Raw genomic sequence first — 22,757 nt, 5'->3', positions numbered from 1 at the left:
CCAAGTTGTGACATCTCAGTCACTGAGTGTTATGCTTCCTCCATACCAATGGAACAATTTACAGTTGAGGCCGTCACTAAGCCTATTTAACTGGAATTTTAGCTGGTTAATGATTGATTAGTTTCCATGATTAAACTTATTTTTGTCCGCTTTAAAAAAAAGATATACTGACAGCACCCTTTTCGGTTTTACGTTATGTGGTGTGTCACAATAACGCTTTGTTTAGCATTGCTGCCTCGCAGAGCTGGGGCCCTGGCTCCAGTTCCAGACCTGGAGTGCTGTCTGTATGGAGTTTGTGTGTTCTCCCTGTGTTTGCATTGGTTTTCTCTGGATGCTCCTACCCTGCTTTCGCTTGTTGAGATAGGCCTCGGCAACCCCCACAACCCTGAAGCAGATTAAGCGGTTAGAAAATGGATGGATGGTGAATAACTTTCGCGTCCACACTATTTAAAATATTATGGAGATATGGATATATAGATTATCACTATAGAGATAACAAAAAGAAATATCCGATAACCAGCCAAAACGAAACACCCAAAATGAATTAAATTGTGATCAGGTCAAGACTCAAGGGTAATAATTGCCTTTTAAAGGGAGCTACGTGAAACGATCTCTGACAATTTCACTGAAAGGATTTCGTCTACGTCTTATTCTGAATATTCTTCTATCTCAGCAATGGACCATCAGCTATTGATGACTGCTGTAACTGGTTCCGTAAGAGACTTGAGGAATTGAATGGGGAGCACTACAGGGAAATTCACTATCATCATGAACAGGTTTGTTTGTGTCCTGTCTTGTGTTTTTTTGTAGTTGAATTACCCACAATTTACTCAGCTTTCTTTGAGGTTTCTCTTTGATCGCTCCTTTTTCAGGCAGCCAATTGCATTGTGGGAAATGTTGTTTATGAGCGTCTTGCAGACCATGGGCCCAAATTAGGCCCCATCACCAGGAAAAATCCCTTGGTAACAAAGTATGTATCTCATGCTTGATTTTAATTTATTGTTCATGTAGAGAAACTGAAGATATTAACTATCAAAGTGAAATTAGTTCAGTATGAAAATTCTGATTTATAAAGAAGCAGCCAAGCTAAAAACATTTTTTTTTGGCTAATATAGGAAGGGGCAGCCTGTTGAAGTATCTGAAATAGTTTCCATTAGAGGGCGCCTCTGTTCACATTCAGAGTATGATGATGCTTGTAGTCATGAGAGTTGTAGCCTCAATAGGACTACTTGATTCATTTTATGATCCTGGCCATGTATTCCTAACCTTCCAAAGTCAATGCAAATACTGTAGTTCCTGCAGTTGGTGGGACTGCATAACATTTGAATGTTAGTAGTTTCCATACAAATTTATTTGTTTCAAATACTTTTCTCATTTAATTGTTTGATTTAAAGGGGACTGAGAAAAACACATCTTAGATGTTCTCATAGGAATTTTGAGTGAGCTTTTTCGTTTAGTAACTCATGTTACAAATTTTAATAGGAGCGTGTACTGTAGAATAGAATTGTGTAAAGCACATTATTTTCCCATTTGTTGTTCTTTTTACAATACAGAATGGGGATTTTCAAACTAATTTTGTTGCAATTGTTTTAGTTTCTAACATGCGTCAAACATAGTTTAATTAGTTCCTCAAAGGTTTACAACGGCTCCTCCTCGGAGGTGTTGATTCTAATTTGAACACCCTAGTCTTCTAAAGAGATAAGACAAGAAATACTGAAAGCTGACTTCCTTTTTCAGATATTTTACTTTTGTTTTTGGCGAGATGACTCTGAAGGCAGAGGAGGCCCTCATGCACCAGCCTGACAAAGCATGTCATTTCCTCGCTCACAATGGTTGGGTGATGGGAGATGATCCCCTCAGAAACTTTGCTGAGCCAGGTGATCTCCCTCTGACCTGCCACCAATCAACAGTTTCCTATATACAGTATTTAACCAAACCAATCCTGTTTGTTGTGTAATTGTGTGCTTAATGACACTGGGTTTACTGTAGTTAAACTATATTAATAGTCCTTCATACACTGGACACCAGTAAACCCTTTTTAATTTTGAAGTTTAATGATTTTAAGATGACAAAGGTTACCTGGTACAGACTACCATGTTTCTTAGTAAGTCTAGTATTAATGAAAACTAATTAATTAGTTTTATGTTAAAAAAGAAGGTATTGAATAGCAACACTTAATTTATTTACCACAAGAATACTGTTGTTTTGTAAAATGCTTTTTTTGTAGAGCATTCCTGGTTACATTGAATGTACAGTATGTCATATACTTGTTTACCAGCAGGTGGCACTGTTGGATGGCTCTGTATGTTCCTTTGGCTCCATTGCAGGTGTCCCAGTACTGAAGTTTTTATGCTCCTGTTTGATGAGGAATGTACTGTTTTTCAGGGTCGAATGTTTACCTGAGGAGGGAGTTAATTTGCTGGGGAGACAGTGTCAAACTGCGTTACGGCAATAATCCGGAGGATTGTCCCTATCTTTGGGCTCACATGAGAAAGTATACGGAAATTACAGCAAAGCACTTCAGTGGTGTGCGTCTTGACAACTGCCACTCCACTCCGCTACACGTGGCTGAGGTAGTGTACTGTTTCTGTACAGTTCCTTGTTTCATCTGTTGTTATCAACCATATGCAAATGTGCTCAATTACGTTCAGAAGTCTTAGTTTTCAAATGTGGCAGTTTGTGACCTTTTTAACAGTTACTGGAGTATACACTAAAAATATATAGTAGGTGCAGGTAATTTCATTAATTTATAAGTTAATGCATAATAAACCTCAAAGGAACAATCTTAAAACCAGTTCTTTCACATCGCAAGAGAATTACGGTGTTCTTTACCCTTAGCATACTATGTTTATACAGTGTCCAGAAAGGCAGAAATTAAAAGGCAGCTTCTTTGTCAGGGATTTTTTTATTCTGTAAAATCCGGAGTATTTGTAAGTGTGGTGTACGGTATAGGACAGCCTTTCTGATGCCATGAATTGTTGTACTCTGTAGGAGATGCTGGCAGTGGCCAGGTCAGTCAGGCCCAATCTGTATGTGATAGCAGAGCTCTTTACAGGCAGTGAGCTGATTGACAATGTCTTTGTCAATCGCCTGGGGATTACCAGTCTGATCAGAGGTACCGATGAATGACTGCTTTGCATCAAGAAGGGGGGCATGATACTAAAATCCTCTCTATTTGTCTTTCTTCCTTACTCCTTGCTGACTTCATACTTCTGAATTGATCTTACTACCAACTTCACTTTTATCTTAAAATGCCTTTCTGTTTCCCCTGCCTTGTTTCTTCCTGATGTGGCTTTATTTTCTCTTGACATACTCATCCTGCTACTTGCCTACTTTTGCTTCGCTCCCTTCATTGTCTGGCCTGTTTGGTTCGCTTTGCTGCCTGCAGTACATGCTGGACACAGCCCGAGCACTGCGGCCTGATTTATATGTGGTGGCTGAGCTGTTCACAGGAAGCGAGGAGCTGGACAATGTCTTTGTCACTAGGCTTGGCATAAGTTCCCTTATAAGAGGTAGGCTGTCTGAATAAAGAATTAATTGTCTGTGCTACATTGAATGAAAATAAAACTGTGTTACTGTGTTACTCAAGGCAATTCTTGTCAGTTGCATCGTAATAGTGTAATCGTTTATAGTTACCATAATTAACTTAATTTTAATGTTTTACATTATTTCTGCTAAGTGATTTTGCTTGTGAGTACTAAGAGCAAAGCGATTTTGCTCTTAGTGAGTTCAGTAACAATTATTCACTGTTTCTTCCAGAGGCGATGAGTGCCTATGACAGCCATGAGGAAGGAAGACTAGTGTACCGCTTTGGAGGAGAACCTGTTGGCTCCTTTGCCCAGCCCAGCCTGAGACCTTTAGTACCCGGCATTGCTCATGCATTGTTCATGGATGTTACCCATGACAACGAGTGTCCTATTCAGGTGGGACATTTATTTTACCCATTAATGTTATAACTCCATCCAAGGGTATGTACGCCTTCCTGTATGATGAGGGCAAACCTGCAGCAATAAATGTGGTCAGTGTAACATTAAGTTATTTAAATAACCAATGTAAATGTCGCCAGATAGTTATCAAGCGACTCTACTTATCCAGGTTCACCATCTTATCCACTTAATCTTATCCAGTTTTACCATCTTGCAGTTCCATGATCTGAAAATGTTCAAATTCAAATTAAAACATAAAGAACTTTGGAAAGACTTCACCTATTGTACTGCTCTGAATCAACATTTATTAAAACTAATCTTTGCATACATTTACCTTGAACTTTTTCAGCCAAATGAATGAAAGTCAGGTTTAGCAATTTGAAAACTTATAATATTGGAGTGTTAGAATGTAAGTAGTTCAGTATTTTACTTTTAGGTTCACACAATGACAGCTCTCCTGTTTTGGATAAGGGGACATATATAGATAGATATGACAGAAGGTGACCCTGACATGAGTGTGTTTAAATTTTCTTCTTGTTCCAGCTGCGCTCTGCGTATGATTCTCTCCCTAGTTCAGCAATAGTGTCCATGGCTAGCTGCGCTACTGGCAGCACTAGAGGTTACGACGAGATGGTTCCCCATCAGGTCTGTGATCACGTATTCACACATTCTTTATAACCACAATCGACAAATACCATTTCAGAGTGTTAAAACGACATTGAAACTTTCACAATGTCTTGAAATGAGGTTCATAATAAAACCTAGCAAAATTATAGTGTTAGTACTGGTTCTGTATGCCGTGCTGTCAATGAATATCAATTGGATCCGTTTCTTCCGGATCTGATCTCCCTAACACTTGAAGGTTAAATCCCTGGTTCCCATAATGAGGACAGTTGGGCATCCCTCATTACTCTGTCTTGACAGGAAAGGTTTTGTAGTTTTAATGTCCTACTCCCAGTATCAAGTACAATTCAGAATTCAGCGATTTAATTAAATTAAACCAGTTGGGATTGGTTACCACCTTTTGAGTATAAACTTGTTTGTCATATTTTTTTTTAGTGTTTTGTCCCTGAGCAGCCTTTGCTTATCCACTGTTTAAAATTTTTGTATAAAGTTTTTACAAAATTAAATTCACAGTTCATGTATGTAATTTGCACTTCGCCCTCTCTTCTGATCAGATCTCCGTTGTTAAAGAGGAGAGGCTGTATTGCAAATGGAATCCTAAAGCAAAGCCTTCATCCCGAGGGGAGGTTAACCGTCAGAGTGGTATTATCGCAGGGAAACTGGCCCTCAACAAGCTGCATCAAGAGCTGGCCAGTAAGGGCTTCATTCAGGTTGGTGGGCCTTGATGTCTGTCCAGGACTTGACATGTAATATTTCCTTAACTGATCTAAAAGAGGTGTAAATTAAATGGGTTGATATTGCAGATACAGCAATCCTCACATTCACATTCTAATCTTTTCAGTATTAGAAGGTTCTTTTCTAAGCGTTCAAACCTTGTCATCTGACAGATAATATTTAATATATGTAGTAAAGCATATATATATATAAAATACCAGAATCTGTGCTTTATAGTTAAAAAATGTTTTTTTTAACAAGTTACAACTGAAATGAAGCGGTAAGTCATAGACAATTTAAATGCATCTTTTCTGAATTTGTGGAAAGATTGTCCTTTAGTTTTGAGGCATAAGGTTATAATAATTAGGAGAATGTTGGAAGACCTTGCAATCGGCTTTGAGCTGCAGCGTCTTTTTCTGTTAAGGTAGAAATAGAAGGTTGTGCTGCACAAATGTGAAATTTCCCAGTGCTGGCAAGTTGTGCGTTGCCCTCAGGTCTATGTCGATCAGGTGGATGAAGACATTGTATCAGTGACCAGACACTGCCCCAGTACACACCAGTCAGTAGTGGCTGTGTCACGTACAGCCTTCAGGAACCCCAAGACTTCCTTCTACAGGAATGACGTGCCTCCCATGTGCATCCCAGGTAAATGCTTTCATTGCATAAAACACTTTAGAAGGAATCGGGTCTGGTCTTTTTTATTTCAGTGTCTTTGATAGTGCATTTCTGGTACAGAAAGTAATCCTAGCCAGTCACATCCTGTGCAGGTCTGATCTTTTTTTTTTTATATGAATAGCCCTAATACCCTCTTCTTAAATCATTCCTGGACAGATATTATCAACTTGTAACCTCCCCTCCTTCTTGACATTGTTGTGTTCAGTGTTATCTTTTTTATTTTTTTCCCCACATACTGTACTGTACACACCTTCCTGTAGGACAGGTCTATGATAAAAATCAACATTCCCTGGTTGAGGTATCGGCCGTCGTTCTGTACAGTATATCTGAAAGTAAAGTAACTTTAATTGTGTCCTCTAGGTAAAATAGAAGAAGTTGTGTTTGAGGCCCGGACCATTGAAAGAAATGCTGGCTCATATGAGAAAGATGAGAAGAGTATTAATGGCATGCCTGACTACACTGTGGAAATTACAGAGCATATTCAGGTAACATTAGCAGACTGGGAATTGTATAATTACAGTTGAACAGAATGGATATAATGTCCAATACAAGTCTTGCTACCTGAAAAAAAAAATCTGGCATGATGTTTAAACAAATAGCGAGAATTATCTTAAGAGAATTAAGATACTTTTTAAACCTGTGGTTTTTTTTTTCTCTTGTGTTCTGGAGTGCCAGAAGTCTTGTTTAAAGTAGTGTCCCAGTTATTAACCATCATGGGTGGAATGGTGGCACAGTGGTTGGCATTGCTGCCCTGCGCTGCTGGGGCCCTGGGTTCAATTTCAGACCTGGGGTCCTATTTGCCATGAATTCGTATGATCTCTCCTTGTTTGCATGGGTTTCCTCAGAGTGCTCCAGTTTCTTCCCACAGCCCAAAGAGGTACTCGTAGGATGGATTCTGGGAAAAGTGGCCCCGGTGTGACTGTGTACATGTTTGCGCCCATCTGTCCCCTGCATTGTGCCCATTGCTTGTTGGGATAGACTTCCCCAGCGACCCTGAATTGGAAGAAGTGGTTAGAAGATGGATGGATTGATTGAAATGTAAAATACAGTAGACATGCATTTTACATGGTAGTTTGGTTCCTGACATGGCGCGTATACCCAAAATCACATAATATCAGAACACCCCTCTTCAACCCTCCTATTCCCCTCACTTAAACAAGTAAATTAAATCGTAAGTTTTTTATTATGTGTATATACATGTATGTAGTTTAAAGTATTATGAAAACAGTAATCCAACATAAGTTGTGTTGACTTGCTTTTTTCCTTAATACAGTACCTGTTCCGGTTCACGAGCCATATTGAGTGCGATGGCGCACGATAAAGAAAACACTGGAGAAACATCCCGCATTATTTGATTTTTCATTTGCAGTATTTGGATTTTTTTCGGCGCCAAGCAGATTCGTGTAAAAATATTTTGTGAGTCTACTGTACAGTACCCGTCATGAGATGCAATATTTTTGTTTTCTTGAAGCTGAAAGACAGCAAGATTGTGAAACGGGCCGAAGTGACATCCAAAGGTCGCCACGAGTTTGTGCAGGAAATTGTGTTCGAACACTTGTCGCCTGGAAGTGCGATTGTGTTCAGGTAAAATATCACAAGACGGACATCGGCCACAGCACAACAGGAAATTGCTTTGCTTTATTTCTTGTTAGCTTAAAACACATAGGAGCCCACATACTGTATGTTGTCAGAGGTAAAGCATAAATATTAGCATATAAGCATATTTATGCCCTACCTCTGACAATATACTCTATAAAAGTACCTGTTACAGGTATATTTTACTGAATTTCATGTTAAGATTTTTCTTATGTGTCCTTGATTTATCAGAGAAAAGTGGCAGAAATGTTCTACAAGTTTTTGTTGAGATAAGACTGTCACAATAGAAGCATATAAAAAGCACCATCGCGACTTGCAAATGTCATGATTTTACAGGGTGTGTCACCAAAACCAGGATTAAAAGTAACAAAGACAGCCTGAATGACTGGACAGATATTCCCTCAGTAGACAACAGACATGGGTGTGTTTATCAGGTGACAGAAGGGCTAGTGTGTTCAACCATGTGTTGTGCCTTTAATGACTCCCATACTGGATATAGTTTTGAAGAACTTATTATATTTCCTATATCGTGTGATGAATTTTTAAAATACCTGTCTGCTTACTCCTGGACGGTTGAGCAAGAGTCTGAATTTCATGGTTTCTGACAGCTGTGTTGCAGTTATAACATAACTGCATGTTATTTATTGGTCAGGAGTAATCTCTGCTGAAACTGTCAATGATTTACACTTGGGCAGTCGAAATTCCATTTTCCCACTTCTCTTTTCACAGAGTGAGCTTGGACCCAAAAGCCCAAGAAGTGGTTAGTTTACTCAGGAACCACCTTATTCAGTTTAGCCCTCATTTCAAATCTGGCAGTCTCCCTGATGACAAAGCAGAGGCCATACTCAAAACGCCATTTGCGTCGTAAGTTGCCGTTCTGTACGTTTTGTACGTTCCCCCACCCCCCATCTTCAATATTCTCTAATATGCTGTGAACCAAAATCATACCATGTCAATGTCCACAAGTCCATCTTGCAGTTGCATGCATTTTCTATACATTAGTATCAGTTCAGTTTAGAGTGACCTGTGCAGAATGCAGCAGCTATGCTACTTCAATTGTTTTCCTGTTTATGCAACAGTATCGCATCAAAGCTGACCCTAGCTGACTTGAATGTGCTGCTTTTTCGCTGTGATGCTGAAGAGCAGGAAGATGGAGGAGGTTGCTATAATATCCCATCATGGACGTCGCTGAAGTATGCTGGCCTTCAAGGTACATAAATGGAGTCTATAATGAGTACCTACTGTACAATGGGCAGGTTTATAAAAACACATTTAACTTCGCACGTTTTAATTATTTCTTACATTGTGAGTAGCGTCGGCCCTCGTTTGTGTTCTTTCATACATCTCTGCGGTACCCAGGTCTGATGTCAGTAATGGCGGAAATCCGGCCTAAGAATGATTTGGGCCATCCATTCTGTGACAACCTGAGAACAGGAGACTGGATGATTGACTATGTGAGCAACCGTCTAGTGAGCAGAGGTGGCACCCTGGGCAAGGTAATGTTTGTCACCGTTCCCTGTGTATGTGTACAATTCATACATGTAGTTACAATAATTAATAATTACACTTATATAGCGCTTTTCTGGATACTCCACTCAAAGCACTTTACAGGAAATGGGGATCCCCTCCATCACCACCAATGTGCAGCCCCACCTGGATGAGGCAACGGTAGCCATTGTGCGCCAGTACACAGCTGCCCACACATCAGCTATTTTACAGTATAGTGTCCCCATCACTATACGTGGGCATTAGAACCCATATAGACTGCAGGCTGAGCACCCCCTGCTGTCCCCACTAACACCACTCCCAGCAGCAAGCTTAGTTTTTCCCATGGAGGTCTCCCATCCAGGTACTGACCAGGCTCACACCTGCTTAGCTTCAATGAGTTGTGAGTTGTAGAGTGATATGGCTGCTGGCAAGTTACTGCTAGATATTGTATTTCATTTGTCATTCATCTTTGGGATAATTGTTCTGAAAATGAAGCATTATATGAATACACAGTGAAACTTTCTTTGGAATGTTTTCTAGCCGTTTTCCCTTTTAAAGGTTTTTTTTTATTTGCAGCTTTCAAGAGGCAAAGATCTACCAAAGCATTTTGTTCTGAAAATCTGAACTTTTTTTTCCGCAAAGTACTGTCACCTGGCAGCATTCTGTACAGCATTCTTTCTCACAAATCCCTTTGATTTACAGAAGAGTCATTTATGGTGTGCATTTCGCTCTCCTGCTTAAGAATCTATTAAATAAATGAGGGCTTGCAAGTGGCAGACTGTAGGAACTTGCATCATTAAAGGATTTAATAATGAGTTAACATGCTGCGCAGATTGGCATTGTAACAGTTTTTGTGTTTATTGTGGATCATATAATTTTTATATAATGAAGTTTTTGGCGTGCCTTTCATTTTCTGCATGTTTTATTGAAATGATTTAGCATTAATGCAATGTAAGGCTGCAAGGTTTTCTCTCAACAGGTTGGAAAGTGGTTTCAAGCCATGTTTGCATACCTAAAACACCTTCCTCGTTATCTCATCCCATGCTATTTTGACGCCATTCTTGTTGGGGTCTATACCAGCCTTTTGGATGTCACATGGAAACAGATGTCAAGGTTTGAGTGATCAGTATAATATGCTTTTTGAAAGGAAAATTAAAACCTAAAAAGGGACAACTATTCTTTCCAAGTCAATGGCTTTTAATCTGAGAATGTCACAAATCCAAAAATAAAAGCACATTATGCCTAATTACATTGTTAAACAAGAATATAGACTACCATGTGGGCAATTCTCTGAAGGCATAATATCCCTTTCTTAATTTATTATGGATTTGTTTGTTTTTAAATTACTGCAGTGTAAAACCCAGTCCACAAGCATTGAACATGAGAATGAGTTTTTCAATTCTAAGTTTGAAATGTTTGTCTGCTTTACAGGAGCCCTAATTGCAAAGCCTTTCTTTCCCAATTTAAAAGTTTTTTTACACTTGCTGGTTTTCAGTTTCATTCAGAATGGGTCCACATTTGTGAAGCTCCTGGCTCTGGGCTCCGTTCAGATGTGTGGCGTAGGCCGTTTCCCTGCCCTGCCTCCACTGTCCCCCGTCCTGCAGGGGGTGCCATACCGCGTAAATGACATCACCAAGGAGAAAGAGCAATGCTGCGTCTCCTTAGCTGCTGGTGAGAGACACCCCCCTCAAAACTATTTCCTCATAAAAAAAACATTTAAATACTTCTATTCCATTTTCATTTTAGAGTGTGATTTAATGGATACATTTTCGATTGAAGATTTATATTAATGTTTCACTTTCTCTTCTGTACCGTAAGGTCTGCCACACTTCTCTTCTGGGATTTTCCGGTGCTGGGGACGAGACACGTTCATTGCCCTACGAGGACTGATGCTAGTAACTGGGCGATACCTTGAGGCCCGGTCAGTTCATCAGACTAATATTTCTAACCTTTAATGCGCCAAGACAGAATTTTTTTAATGTAAATTCATCTTAACTAGTGCAGAAGTTGTAGGTCTTTAATGTGTTTTTGATTTTTGTATCGCTTGTAGTTAGTTTTTCTCCCATGAAAAAGCTTATAAACACACAGTTAGCTGGATGACATTTTCCTTTCTGAATCCAGATGTTCCTCTGCATTCAGAGAAACCCTAGATAAAAACGCATTTCTGATAAATGTAAATACAATACTTAAATAGTATGAAAAGTTTAAGGACTGAACATTCTCTAAAATTTTACAGAAATTCATCTGCGTGATAAAAGCCTGCCTACGGCATATACTAAAACTATAAGCCAACTTTTTGAATCTGGTTTTCCATCTTTGTCTTGGTGAATACAGTAGTAGCCAATGTAAAACCCGATTTAGTGAACTAAATCGAGTTAGTAATGTCGTAATGGAACACCTAAAGATAACCTGTTGAAAAGCACAACATTGGAAAGCTGAAAGAAGAAACAAAGTTTTGTCTGCTGAGTCATTTTCACACTTTATGCAGACTATAACCTTTAGTGTAGTCATGATGTAAGAGAATGCAGTTGTCTCATTGGTTTCAGGTAAATATTTATTTGGAGACAGTACTGTACATGGTTTTGTTTGCTATGCACAGTTTCCTGCTCAGATTTCATGTGCTTTTCAGTTGCATGAGAATCTCCTCATAGAACACAGCGTAGAGGTTACAGGCACACACCTTACCAACGTCCACCTGAAGCAGTTTGATACATGATATTGCTTTGCAGTAGAAAGCTGGGGTGATTGACTAATTTGACACATTTTTGTGCAGTCTGTAAAATCCCATTTTACACAGGATGTAACAATTTATCACAAAAGCCTGTTTGGCAGCAATTGGGGACTAACTTAAAATAAAGATGGAAATGATCTGCTGGAGAAATTATAAATATGTATTTCAAGTAATGTAATTCTATGCATTCTTATGCATTATGTTGTCACGTTGTTTATGCAAAGTCACCCTTTCTAGGGTGTTTCACAGATTTTATGGCATTTTAAAAAGCCATTAGGCAGCTCAAAAAATATATCTCTGAACCATCTAAAAATATATAGATTAATTGAGCTTTGAGCACCTAAAAAACAAACACAAATGGGTATTGTAAGCTATTTTTACTGTTAAGTAATGAACCAACTATTCTTTTTCTTCTCAGGAATATTATTCTTGCTTTTGCTGGTACTCTCAGACATGGTCTGATTCCAAACCTGCTTGGCCAGGGTACCTATTCCAGGTACAATTGCCGCGATGCTGTTTGGTGGTGGCTTCAGTGCATCCAAGACTACTGTAACATTGTTCCCAATGGAACTGAAATCCTAAAATGCCCAGTCTCCAGGATGTACCCCACTGACGACTCTGAGCCACAGCCAGCTGGAAAAGTGGTGAGAATGTTGATGTTCTTTGAATTCTTGAGATCACATAAAACACAGGGGCGAGTTCTGGGTGGCTGATGAATTATATTTGCCCACAATATATGGTATATGTTTTGAATAATGACACTTCTAGTGTGATTCAGATATTTGAATTGAAAAGTAGTTGCCATTAGAATAAGTCAGTCAATCAGCTGTTTTTGTCTGGGATGACTGTTTTTCTCTCCGTTTATTCATAGTTTTACAAAACCACCATTGGTTACTTTAGAGGTTTTACATTGACAAATCTTGGCATTTATATTGTAAGGAACACAAATTGTGAGGATTGTGTGGTCTTTATTAAGAACAGGCTTTGAATTATGGAAATGCATCCTGCCTAGGTCTGACCTTTTCATAATACAAGGAGAAGTGACATTATTTAAAAGTTATGTCACAAAATTAAAACACATCCGTATAGGCTGTTCTGCTTCCTCATTTCATGAAATGGTTAGAGCTAATTCCACATCTGTTCCCATAATTCAAAGTTAATATTTACAGTATGTTTCAGCAGGTCAGTATTTATTACAATATTACAATGAGAAAATACAACATTTTTCAAATTGGGTACAGTATTAAAAGCCGATTTTCACAAGTAGTGTACCTTTCCTGTCATCAGAACACAATATACTTGGATAGTGTAAAAGTAACTTTTTTTGTTCAAGCTATTCTTGTTTTTTGAAGAAAGTAAATTATACATGTGAGGTTTGTATTCTTGGAAAAACAATGTCACCATAGAGCAGCTCCTGGTGGATATTTCGTTTACCTCCCACAAATGGACTGGTCTTGTAAAGTAATACTATTGTTGTATTACAGCACAAAAAGTAGGATGTATAGCAGCATAATAAGCCTTTAAAACCTGATATCTGTTGTGGTTTCAATTCAGGTGTTGCTGTGATATTGTAATAAAAGCTTGTTTTCTAATGTTAAACAAATATTTGGTGCTCTTTTAGTCTGTTGTCCGGTTCAGGGAGCTGGTTACCGTGCCTTTTCAAAATCTGATATTTTGTTTTGCTTCACTTGCATGCGGTCATGTAGAAAAATAATGTGCACCCTCTATTCTATGGTTTTATATATCGGGACATAACAAAAAACATCTGGTCCTTACCGGGTCCTAAAATGAGGTAAATCTAACTTCAAGTGACAAACAACACATAACTGTCATTATTTAACAAAAAAAAGCCAAAATGCAGAAGCCATGTGCGAAAAACTAAGCACACCCTATGATTCAATAGCTTGTAGAACCACCTTTAGCAGTAAAATCTTTAAGTAATCATTTTCTGTATGAGTTTATTACTCTCTCACATCGTTTTGGAGGAATTCTGGCCCTCTCTTCTTTACAACATTGCTTCAGTTCATTGATGTTTGAGGGCATTCATTTGTGCACAGCTCTCTTAAGGTCCCGCCACAGAATTTCAATGGGGTTGAGGTCTGGACTTTGACTTGGCCATTCCAACACCTTGATTCTTTCTGTTTCAGCCATTCAGTTGTAGATTTGATGGTGTGCTTGGGATCATTGTCCTGTTGCATGCCATAGCGGCCGGACAGATGGACTCACATTTGTCTCTAGAATACTTTGGTATAAAGATGAGTTCATGGTCGACTCAATGACTGCAAGGTGCCCAGATCCTGTGGCTGCAAAACAAGTCCAAATCATCACCCCTCCACCACCGTGTTTAACGGTTGGCATAAGGTGTTGTGGTAATACGCTGTGTTTGGTTTTCACCAAGCATGGCATTGTGCCTAATGACCAAACATCTCCACTTTGTTTCAGAAATCTTGTGGTGTGTTCAGATGCAACTTTGCCAACCTAAGCCGTGCTGCCATGTTCTTTTTGGAGAGAAGGGGCTTTATCCTGGCTACCCTTCCATGAAAGTTGGACTTTCAGTCTATTTCTGATTGTACTGTCATGAGCTTTAAAATTTAACATGTTAACTAAGGCACTTAGATCCCTAGATGTAGCTCCTGGGTTCTTTGTGATTTCTCTGAGAATTATATGGTCTGACCTTGGGGGGGGGGGGGGGGGGTGAATTTGGTGGGACATCCACTCCTGGGAGGATTGGCAACTGTCTTGAATGTCCTCCATTTGTAAAAAATCCATCTCACTGTAGAATGATGAATTTCAAATTGTTTGGAAATGGCCTTATAATCCATTTCCCAGATTAACCCAGATCGATGAGCCGTAACAATTGCCTCTCTTAGTTCATATTGATGTCCTTTCTCCTTGGTATGGTGTTACCAATGCTCCAGACCACCAAACTGCCAAAAGTTCTGCTTTTATAGAGGTGGTCACACTTCTTGATGATCAACTAATCACTTGCATTTGATCAGCAGAACCTGGCTGTTGATTCCCTTCTTAATTCCTATGGAAGCAGTAAGGGTGTACTTAATTTTTTACACAAAGTTTCTGCATTTTGGCTTACTTTTTGTTGAATAAATAATGACATAGTGAAATCTGTTATCTGAGGCTAGATTTGTCTAATTATAGAAGTTGGTGAGGACCAGATGGTTGTTATTTATGCCCTGATGTGTAAAACCATTGAATTGAAAGAGGGTGTACTTTCTTTTTCACATGACTGTAGCTCAGAAACCTACTTACCTTTGATGTAGTTTAAATGTTCTGTTATGTTTTCATCATTTTCATAGTTTCAGTTAGTTCTGTATAGTGTAGTCAATGTAAATGCATTTCCCAGATAGTAACAAGGAGAAAGTTGTTTTTGTTTCTGTCCTATGATGTCATAGTCTCCACCATCTGTAGCAGACGGCATATATGAACCATGTGGTGTTGTCTCCTAGGACCAGCCTTTGTACGATGTAATTCAAGAGGCAATGCAGCGACATATGCAGGGAATAGAATTCAGAGAGAGGAACGCTGGCCCCCAGCTGGACCGAAACATGAGGGATGAAGGTGCCCATTGCAGATGAGAACTGAACTCTGTTCGGTGTTTGGTGATGTATAGAAAAAAATCTCTTAAAGGTCCTAAAGACGTACTAGTCTTTAAGATCAATTGATAACAAGCTTGCCCCCTCTGTGGATGTGGATATGTTTATGTAAACGTTTTCCACATTCCATGTACAGTAGGGTCTCAACATCTGCAAATTTAACATTTTGCAAATTTTCTTATTCACACGTTTTAGTCTGGCCAGCATGGTCTTGGGTGGAAGAAGAGTGGAACAACTAACTGAGCTGAATCTAGCTAGTGAGAGAGCTTCTCCCTGCCCCATACCTGAGTACCCACTAGCCAGCATCCACATCTCAGTGTAATCTTGTTTTTGTACTGTAATGACCACTCTCAGTTCTGTGTAAGCAGCATGGAGAGTAACAGAATAAAGATGACTTTACAGGCTCACTGACAGTTTTATTGCCCATTTCATCGCAGTGGAGCAGGGATAACCGAGAGAAAGTGCAGGCATCCACTGGACGCAAAGGAGGGATTCATGTTTAGTTTAGCCGATTTACTATAAGTTTGTGATCACTGTAGTTAGTTTGTTGGATCAATGTTTCATTAATTAACCTAAAGCCCATGCATAAGTGCTTTAATTGTTATGTAAAAGAGGTTGACCTATGGCTTTTAGCCATGCATAATATGTTACATTGTCGGAAGCGAAGTTAGTTGTACATGACGTATCTCTGCACTAAACCCTTGCAAATGTTGAGACCCTATTATATTGGAGAATTCATGAATGCATCTCTAGAATGTAGAATTTCCTACAGTGTGAGCCTAATTACATAATTGGTGCTGGACTGGAACTCTGTCTTGTAATGTGACTTTTTTTCTGCAAGCATTTTTGCAGTTTTCATGTTGACACACTTAGTTTCCCAGTTTTAAATCATCCTAAGCTGAGCATCAGAAAATGAAAGGTACAGTATGTATGGCTCATAACTTAGTGCTAATAAATATTTAGCCATTAAAAGAATTCAAAAGGACTTACAGACATGTTGCAAAACGTGAAGACTGTACACAGAAGTTGCCCAAGTCCAGAATTGAAGGTCCCGAGCTGGTAGGCAGCAATTCTAATCAGTACACTACCTTGCTGCTCCATTGTTTATTTAAATATACAATATTCTTAGTGCATCTTATGATTAATGCATATTCCCTTCTGGTCTTAAAGAGTCACTGTCCACCAGATTTTTGGATAATAATGCTCAGTGAGTACCTGTTAACTATGCGCTCATCAACCCATTAAGGGATCAGTTGATTCAAATCAAGTCATTAAGTCCAGGGAGGAATAAAAACCAGAAGACACAGCAGGCCTCCAGGACCAGGCGTGAATTTTAGTGATGTAATTGATCTGTGGCTACTATCGTTTTTCAGATTTTTTTTTCTATTCTTAGGTTTCAGCGTCTCAGCCAGAGTTGACCCTCACACTGGTTTTGTGTCTGGTGGAAATCGATACAACTGTGGCACATGGATGGACAAGATGGGAGAAAGTGAAAGTGCTCAGAACAGGGGTATTCCTGCTACTCCAAGGCAAGGCAAAACTAACAAATACATTGAATCCAGCTCTCTGAGATCCTGCCTAGCTTCAATATAAATGTGGCTTCTTTTGTAAGGCCTGAGGTTGTATGTTCAGTCGAATTTAACTGAAATTAACTGGTTTAAATTTGTCTTGCTGAATTGAAATGTGCTCAGACTGTGGTGTGTTTCTGGGAAGGCTGCAGGTATAATGAGGTGTAACAAGCCCAATGTTGTTTCAGAGATGGGTCAGCAGTGGAGATCGTAGGCCTCAGTAAGTCCTCGGTGCGCTGGCTGGCAGAGCTGCACCGGAAGAAGTTGTTCCCTTATGCTGCAGTCGTGGTTCAGAGAGATGGTAAGCCACCGCCATACACTCATTCAAACAGAATGAAGCCATGCACACAGTAAAGCTAAGGACTCCCTTTAAAAACAGAATGGAAATAATTTCATGTGCTGTATATCTGCTCATAAAATATTTGTCTTTGCTTCTTAAAATAGCCAAATGAATTCATCTGCTTTGGTCATTTTCCAAAAGTGGAGGGCAATTTAAATTAATTATAGCTTAAGTGTGTGGCTGTCATTTCAGTGATGAGACAGTTGTTCCTCTTTAAAGGACCAAACTGTGTTGTTGAATACGACACTGACATTGCTGATCAGTCATAAACATGGCTTGTTCAGCAGTCAAGCAAACAATTGTTGTGTTTTCTTTCTCTGTCGTTTAATCTGTCTGCACATACAGATCATCACTGTGTTGTTGCGGAGTATAATAGATTGGTTCCGTGTGCTGGAGGTCAAAAGTCACATTACACGACGTGGCTTGGTCCCTTTTGACCATGTCTATAACAGCTCCCAATCCTGGTCCTGGAGGTCACACCTGCTCGTTTTTGTTCTAGCCAAGCTCTATAACACAGTTGAACCCTAAATGAATACGTTAAAAATAGGGTTAATTTGAGCTGTTTGGGTACGTTTAGCTATTGCATTTCATAAGTAAAATAAAATCCCATAATACTGAGTGCAAGAAATGGCAGATATTCCAATCAAGCAATATGTCAATTTAATTAAGGTTATGATTACGTCATTAAGCATGGAATGAAAACGGCAGGTGTATGGTTCACGACCAAGATTGGGAATAACTGGTCTGTAGTGTAGGTCAGTATCCAGCATGCTTTCTAGGGGTCTTTAAGTCATCTAATAGTTGAAGGGTTCTTTGGACAGGAAAGCAAGTCACGGTGTCCTACGACGAGTGGAACAGAAACATCCAGGAGAATTTTGAGAAGCTGTTCTACGTGTCTAAGGACCCCTCTGATCCTAATGAGAAGCATCCCGACCTGGTTCACAAAAGAGGGATTTATAAGGATAGTTATGGGGCCTCCAGTCCCTGGTGTGACTACCAGCTCAGACCCAACTTCACTATAGCCATGGTGGTGGTAAGCTGTCCTCAGACTGAATTAAACACTTAGTTTGAGCTACTGTATGTACATTAGTGTGGTTTTCAATTGCTGCAGGACTTCTGTCTAGAGTATGTTTTTATGTACATGATGTTGTGTCTTCTAAGCATTAAAATACCTATTGCCTAAGTGGAATTGTGTTATTAGGGCCAGAGTCTTTACAAAAAGAAACTGTGCAATTTGGAAGTTTCTTTCAATAGATGTTTAAAAACATTTCTAGGAAATAACATTAGTAACACACACTGTGAAGATTTTCAGATGAAAACTGTTAATCAATCGGATGCTGTGAAGATTGTTGTTTGCATGCAAGGGTTTTCTTATTTTGTACTGTACACCTTCTGACTCCCTGAAGCATGCAGTAGGATGTCTCCAGCAAGCACGCAGCCCGGTTCTGTTGTTTCTTTGTTTTGATAGGCTCCTGAGCTGTTTACTGTAGAGAGGGCATGGGAGGCCCTGGCTATAGCTGAGAAGAAGCTCCTGGGACCTCTGGGAATGAAGACCTTAGATCCTGAGTAATTATCCCTTTTTCCTCTGGTCTGTGCCAACCCATGAACTTCACCATGATGCAACTAAATGGGAAAATGCCTTCAATAACTGCTGCTTCTATAGTGTTTTTGCAATCGCTTTTTGCTCTGCAATAAGCTTTTTCATATCACTGATTGTGTTAAAGCACCAATTCTCTTACCCACAACACATGTTGTCCTCTGAAAGAGAGAGCTACTGTAAGCTTGACAAAATACTTCACTGTCATGTTTAAAACAGTCAATCCATGTAACCTTCCCCACACATCTGCTTATGATCTTGAACACCAGACACATTTTAGCTGTTTCTAACTGTTTCTGACTGTTTGATATTCCTAGTGACATGGTGTACTGTGGTGTTTATGACAATGCCTTGGATAATAACAACTACAACATCTCTAAAGGTTTTAACTACCACCAAGGACCTGTAAGTAGTCTTTCACTTTTGGAGAAACTACATTTATTTACTTTAATCTCAGACCTGATTAGTGCACCGCTTTGTATGTGTTGAGTAAACACTGTAAATGTGCTATACCTCTTCATTTAGGAATGGCTTTGGCCTGTTGGCTACTTTCTACGTGCCAAGATTTACTTTTCAAAGAAAATGGGCCAGGAAATGTATGATCAGACAGTCTACCTTGTGAAGAATGTTCTTTCTCGTCATTACGTTCACTTGGAGAGGTAGGTTTTTTTTTAATTAATTTCACAGTGACTCCAAACTGGGAACTGCCTACCAATTTTTTAACAGAACTTAGAACCGAAAATGTTGCTCCCTTATGAACCTGAACTATATCTAGATTATACTGAAGATATTTTGTTTACATAAGGTCAGTGCACTTCACTTTTATTTAGTTTTATCAAATCCTATGTAATTTAGGCTTTTTTAATGGAAATGGTTATCACTGCTCTTGTTTTAATTTTAAATTTACCTAGAAGATAACATTTTTGGCCATACTGAACTTTAATTTTAAGCCATAATTGAACTTTAAGGTGAAACAAGCAGATAACCCTAGGGTTAGGGATATGGTTCATGCAAAACATTTAATTGATTAATCTAAAGGGACTTGGTAATTACCATATTTGTTTGAAAATATGTAAATATATACAAATGACAATTTCAAACATAATCTGACATGTTACCTTTCTAAAAAACAGTTATAAACTGGAAAAGTAGGCCTTGTGAATTTTTTGTGTTTTTTAATAGAGAACTGAATGCACTTTCTCTCCAGGCAGACAATAAATACATTGTTTGGTAATACATGTAATAAAAATCTGAATGTGCAGGATCCATGTTATTTTAATTTTTGTCCTTTTGTGTTTTAATTTTAACAAATGTGCTTTTAATTTCCCCAAAGCTATTTTTTATTTTAACCTCAAAACCTTTTGTGTAGTTTGTGTAGAAATCAGTGCAAATATCCCTCTTCTGATTGTTTGCATTATGTTTTTGTGTAATCACAAAATGTGTTTTGTGCATTTTAAAAAGTGATCACATATCTTTTATTGGTCTACATTACATCTCTACATAGTCACCGATTTTGAAACTCTTGCATTCTAATAACTAATGGTTCATGACCCATCCTTGTGCAAAACCTTTTGGTTGCTCCATAAGACACAGTGCAACAAGACTGTTTGAATTTGTGATCACTGGCAATTATTTTATGGGCCCAAAGAGCTGAACATGGGGTAAGACTTGGGCTGTTGCCTTTATGACTTGCCTTTACTTTATGAAGCTTATATATCTCCAAAACAAAAAAGCCTGGCCATACGTGCTATAACACAGTTTATAACAAGAACAGGGAGAAAAGTGTTCTCTAAAGTGATATGTTCATATTTTCCTGCGTGGGGAAACTTTTTCTCTCTTTCAGGTCTACATGGAAGGGTCTGCCAGAGCTGACCAATGAGAATGGGCAGTACTGTCCATTCAGCTGTGAATCTCAGGCCTGGTCCATCGCCACCATCCTGGAAGTCCTCCATGACCTGTGAGAAGTCACTGTCTGTGGGTGATTTCCCAGAAGCGCCCCAGTCTTCCAGCACTGGTTCTGTTTTGTGGTTAATTGAGTTTTAGGTGGTGATTTTGTGATTTCAGTGGGATCTTTGTTTCCTCATGCTTTTGCACAGTCTAAAGACTGTTTCAAGAAGATTTAGTGTCCTGTAAATGTGCTTCAAATAGTATTCTGGAAAGATAGTCATACATTTTTTGGAATTTGCACTGAGGAGCAAATAGTAGCATTTTCTGAATGCTTAGATCCTAGCTACTTTATTTTACTTCGAAAGTATGCATGATTTAACATTTACAAATTGTGATGTTGAGAATGGACAGGTATGAACAACAGCTATATCATTGGCCTTGAAATTATTGAATAAGTACACAGATTTGCTGCACACAATGGTACTGTGGTTTGTAAAATCCTAAATAGGTTCTTTTACCTATCACAACCAATTAAAACTACTGTAGGTAGAAAACACAGCAAACTTAAAGTGCACCATTTTAAGTACTGAACGTTTTGTTGTTTTCCACTGTATTCTGTTACATTATAGTTGAAATACCAAAGAGATAGTTACAAGCCTTTTAATATTTTGAATTTCACCAGGGTTCACGGTTCACTGTTTCATAGCCACTAAGCACTTTAATAAGATTCACGGAACCCCAGAAAACTGCTGTCTGTCAGTATTTAAGTGTTTCAAAGAAGGCCTCATACCTAATATTCCATCATTTGCTCTTTTGCAAGATGGTTTTCTGGCAGTTCATGGCATTACATCATTAATTATAACGATTTTTAATATATTTATTAATTCATTCAAATATGCAGTTTGCCATTTCATAATGTACTAAATGTTAGTTTTCAAAAAGTATGTTGTGGTCCTGCTGTGGTACTTTTTGTTTAAAACCTTCTTGTCTGTCTAGCCTGTATGTTATACTTGTTTTTAATTTTTTTTCTTGTTACTGCGGTGTTTGATATAAATAGCATTCTCCACTATGGCTATGCTTCTCATTTTGCTTTTCTGGGGGGAAAATGAATGTGGAATATGATGTCCACTTCACAAAGTGCAATTCTGAATGCAGTTTAAGATCCATCAGAAATGTAGAGTGATAACTTAACCATTTAAAAACTTGCACAGAAAAGAAGTAGATTTTAACTTTATACTGCATAATGTGTGGTGAATGCTTATACAAGCATTCTGCATATTCTTGTAGTTTTTCTCTTACCCTACTAAAATGTGTGTGCAGCGCCAAGTATTTCTATTATCCCCACAAACTGTGTTAAAACAGAATTTGAATATGCAAAGCTTCACCATGGATTTCAGATTTACAAGCTATTTTCAAATAAGAGTATTTTTATCAGTATAATATACTATAAATATTGCTGTTGAACTGATGACTCTGAGAAAGAAATATTGTATTGTTTGATAATCCTAGAAGGGCTTTCTTAAAAACAGCATTAAAAGTATGTTGCATATCCATTTGTGAATTCAAGCCAGTCAGATCCTGTTTTTACAATAGCTGCCTTTGAAGTTTTCATGCTATTGTAGTGCTTCAGCATTATGGCTTTATAAATTCCTGTTGTTCTTCTAATATGATTTTCTGTTTGGTTTTAAAAGAGATGAGGACACAGACCTTAAGACATTTCATATGTGGACAAACAAGTGAATCCGGTATTTTGAGTAAGTGGCAGAACAGTGATATATGCAAAAGAAATTCAAAAAAATATGTGGTCCTAACAGGTGATCTTTGCAGAGTTCTTTAAAGACGTTTCAGAGCCACAGAATGTTGTACAGAACAAAGCTGGTTCAAATTGAAATGCTTCGAAGGACCAGCAGTCCAGAGTGTTGGAGAGGGCGTAGTAAAATAACGTTTTCTGTCTTGACTAATTTTTCCCATAGTCTCCCCTTAGTTTCCTTCACTTCCAC

General features: G+C 38.6%; 1 protein-coding gene across 5 annotated transcripts in view; it reads left to right on the top strand.

Annotated features, from left to right (window-relative positions):
• The window catches only part of agla (amylo-alpha-1, 6-glucosidase, 4-alpha-glucanotransferase a), a 30,349-nt gene extending 8,521 nt beyond the window's left edge, over nt 1–21,828 (top strand). For 4 of the 5 annotated variants that reach the window (XM_015355081.2, XM_015355082.2, XM_015355084.2 and 1 more), the window contains exons 9-34: nt 674–776; nt 873–970; nt 1,738–1,877; nt 2,386–2,573; nt 3,389–3,512; nt 3,760–3,923; nt 4,470–4,571; nt 5,105–5,260; nt 5,759–5,909; nt 6,300–6,424; nt 7,411–7,523; nt 8,265–8,399; nt 8,615–8,745; nt 8,895–9,031; nt 10,003–10,136; nt 10,519–10,694; nt 10,842–10,944; nt 12,173–12,398; nt 15,219–15,330; nt 16,759–16,894; nt 17,122–17,234; nt 18,095–18,306; nt 18,742–18,839; nt 19,188–19,275; nt 19,396–19,529; nt 20,714–21,828. In XM_015355081.2, the coding sequence (XP_015210567.2) occupies nt 674–776; nt 873–970; nt 1,738–1,877; nt 2,386–2,573; nt 3,389–3,512; nt 3,760–3,923; nt 4,470–4,571; nt 5,105–5,260; nt 5,759–5,909; nt 6,300–6,424; nt 7,411–7,523; nt 8,265–8,399; nt 8,615–8,745; nt 8,895–9,031; nt 10,003–10,136; nt 10,519–10,694; nt 10,842–10,944; nt 12,173–12,398; nt 15,219–15,330; nt 16,759–16,894; nt 17,122–17,234; nt 18,095–18,306; nt 18,742–18,839; nt 19,188–19,275; nt 19,396–19,529; nt 20,714–20,831 (3,517 nt within the window). In that variant the 3' untranslated portion in view covers nt 20,832–21,828. Of the gene's footprint in view, nt 1–673; nt 777–872; nt 971–1,737; nt 1,878–2,385; nt 2,574–2,991; nt 3,116–3,388; nt 3,513–3,759; nt 3,924–4,469; nt 4,572–5,104; nt 5,261–5,758; nt 5,910–6,299; nt 6,425–7,410; nt 7,524–8,264; nt 8,400–8,614; nt 8,746–8,894; nt 9,032–10,002; nt 10,137–10,518; nt 10,695–10,841; nt 10,945–12,172; nt 12,399–15,218; nt 15,331–16,758; nt 16,895–17,121; nt 17,235–18,094; nt 18,307–18,741; nt 18,840–19,187; nt 19,276–19,395; nt 19,530–20,713 lie in introns of all 5 variants that reach the window. The other variant, XM_015355085.2, reaches the window with a different exon arrangement.
• The last annotated feature ends 929 nt before the right edge of the window (nt 21,829–22,757 follow it).

Source organism: Lepisosteus oculatus, chromosome 9 (assembly GCF_040954835.1).
Source record: "Lepisosteus oculatus isolate fLepOcu1 chromosome 9, fLepOcu1.hap2, whole genome shotgun sequence".
In the NCBI taxonomy this organism is placed as follows: Eukaryota; Metazoa; Chordata; class Actinopteri; order Semionotiformes; family Lepisosteidae; genus Lepisosteus; species Lepisosteus oculatus.
This window is presented reverse-complemented; position numbering and strand designations above follow the sequence as displayed.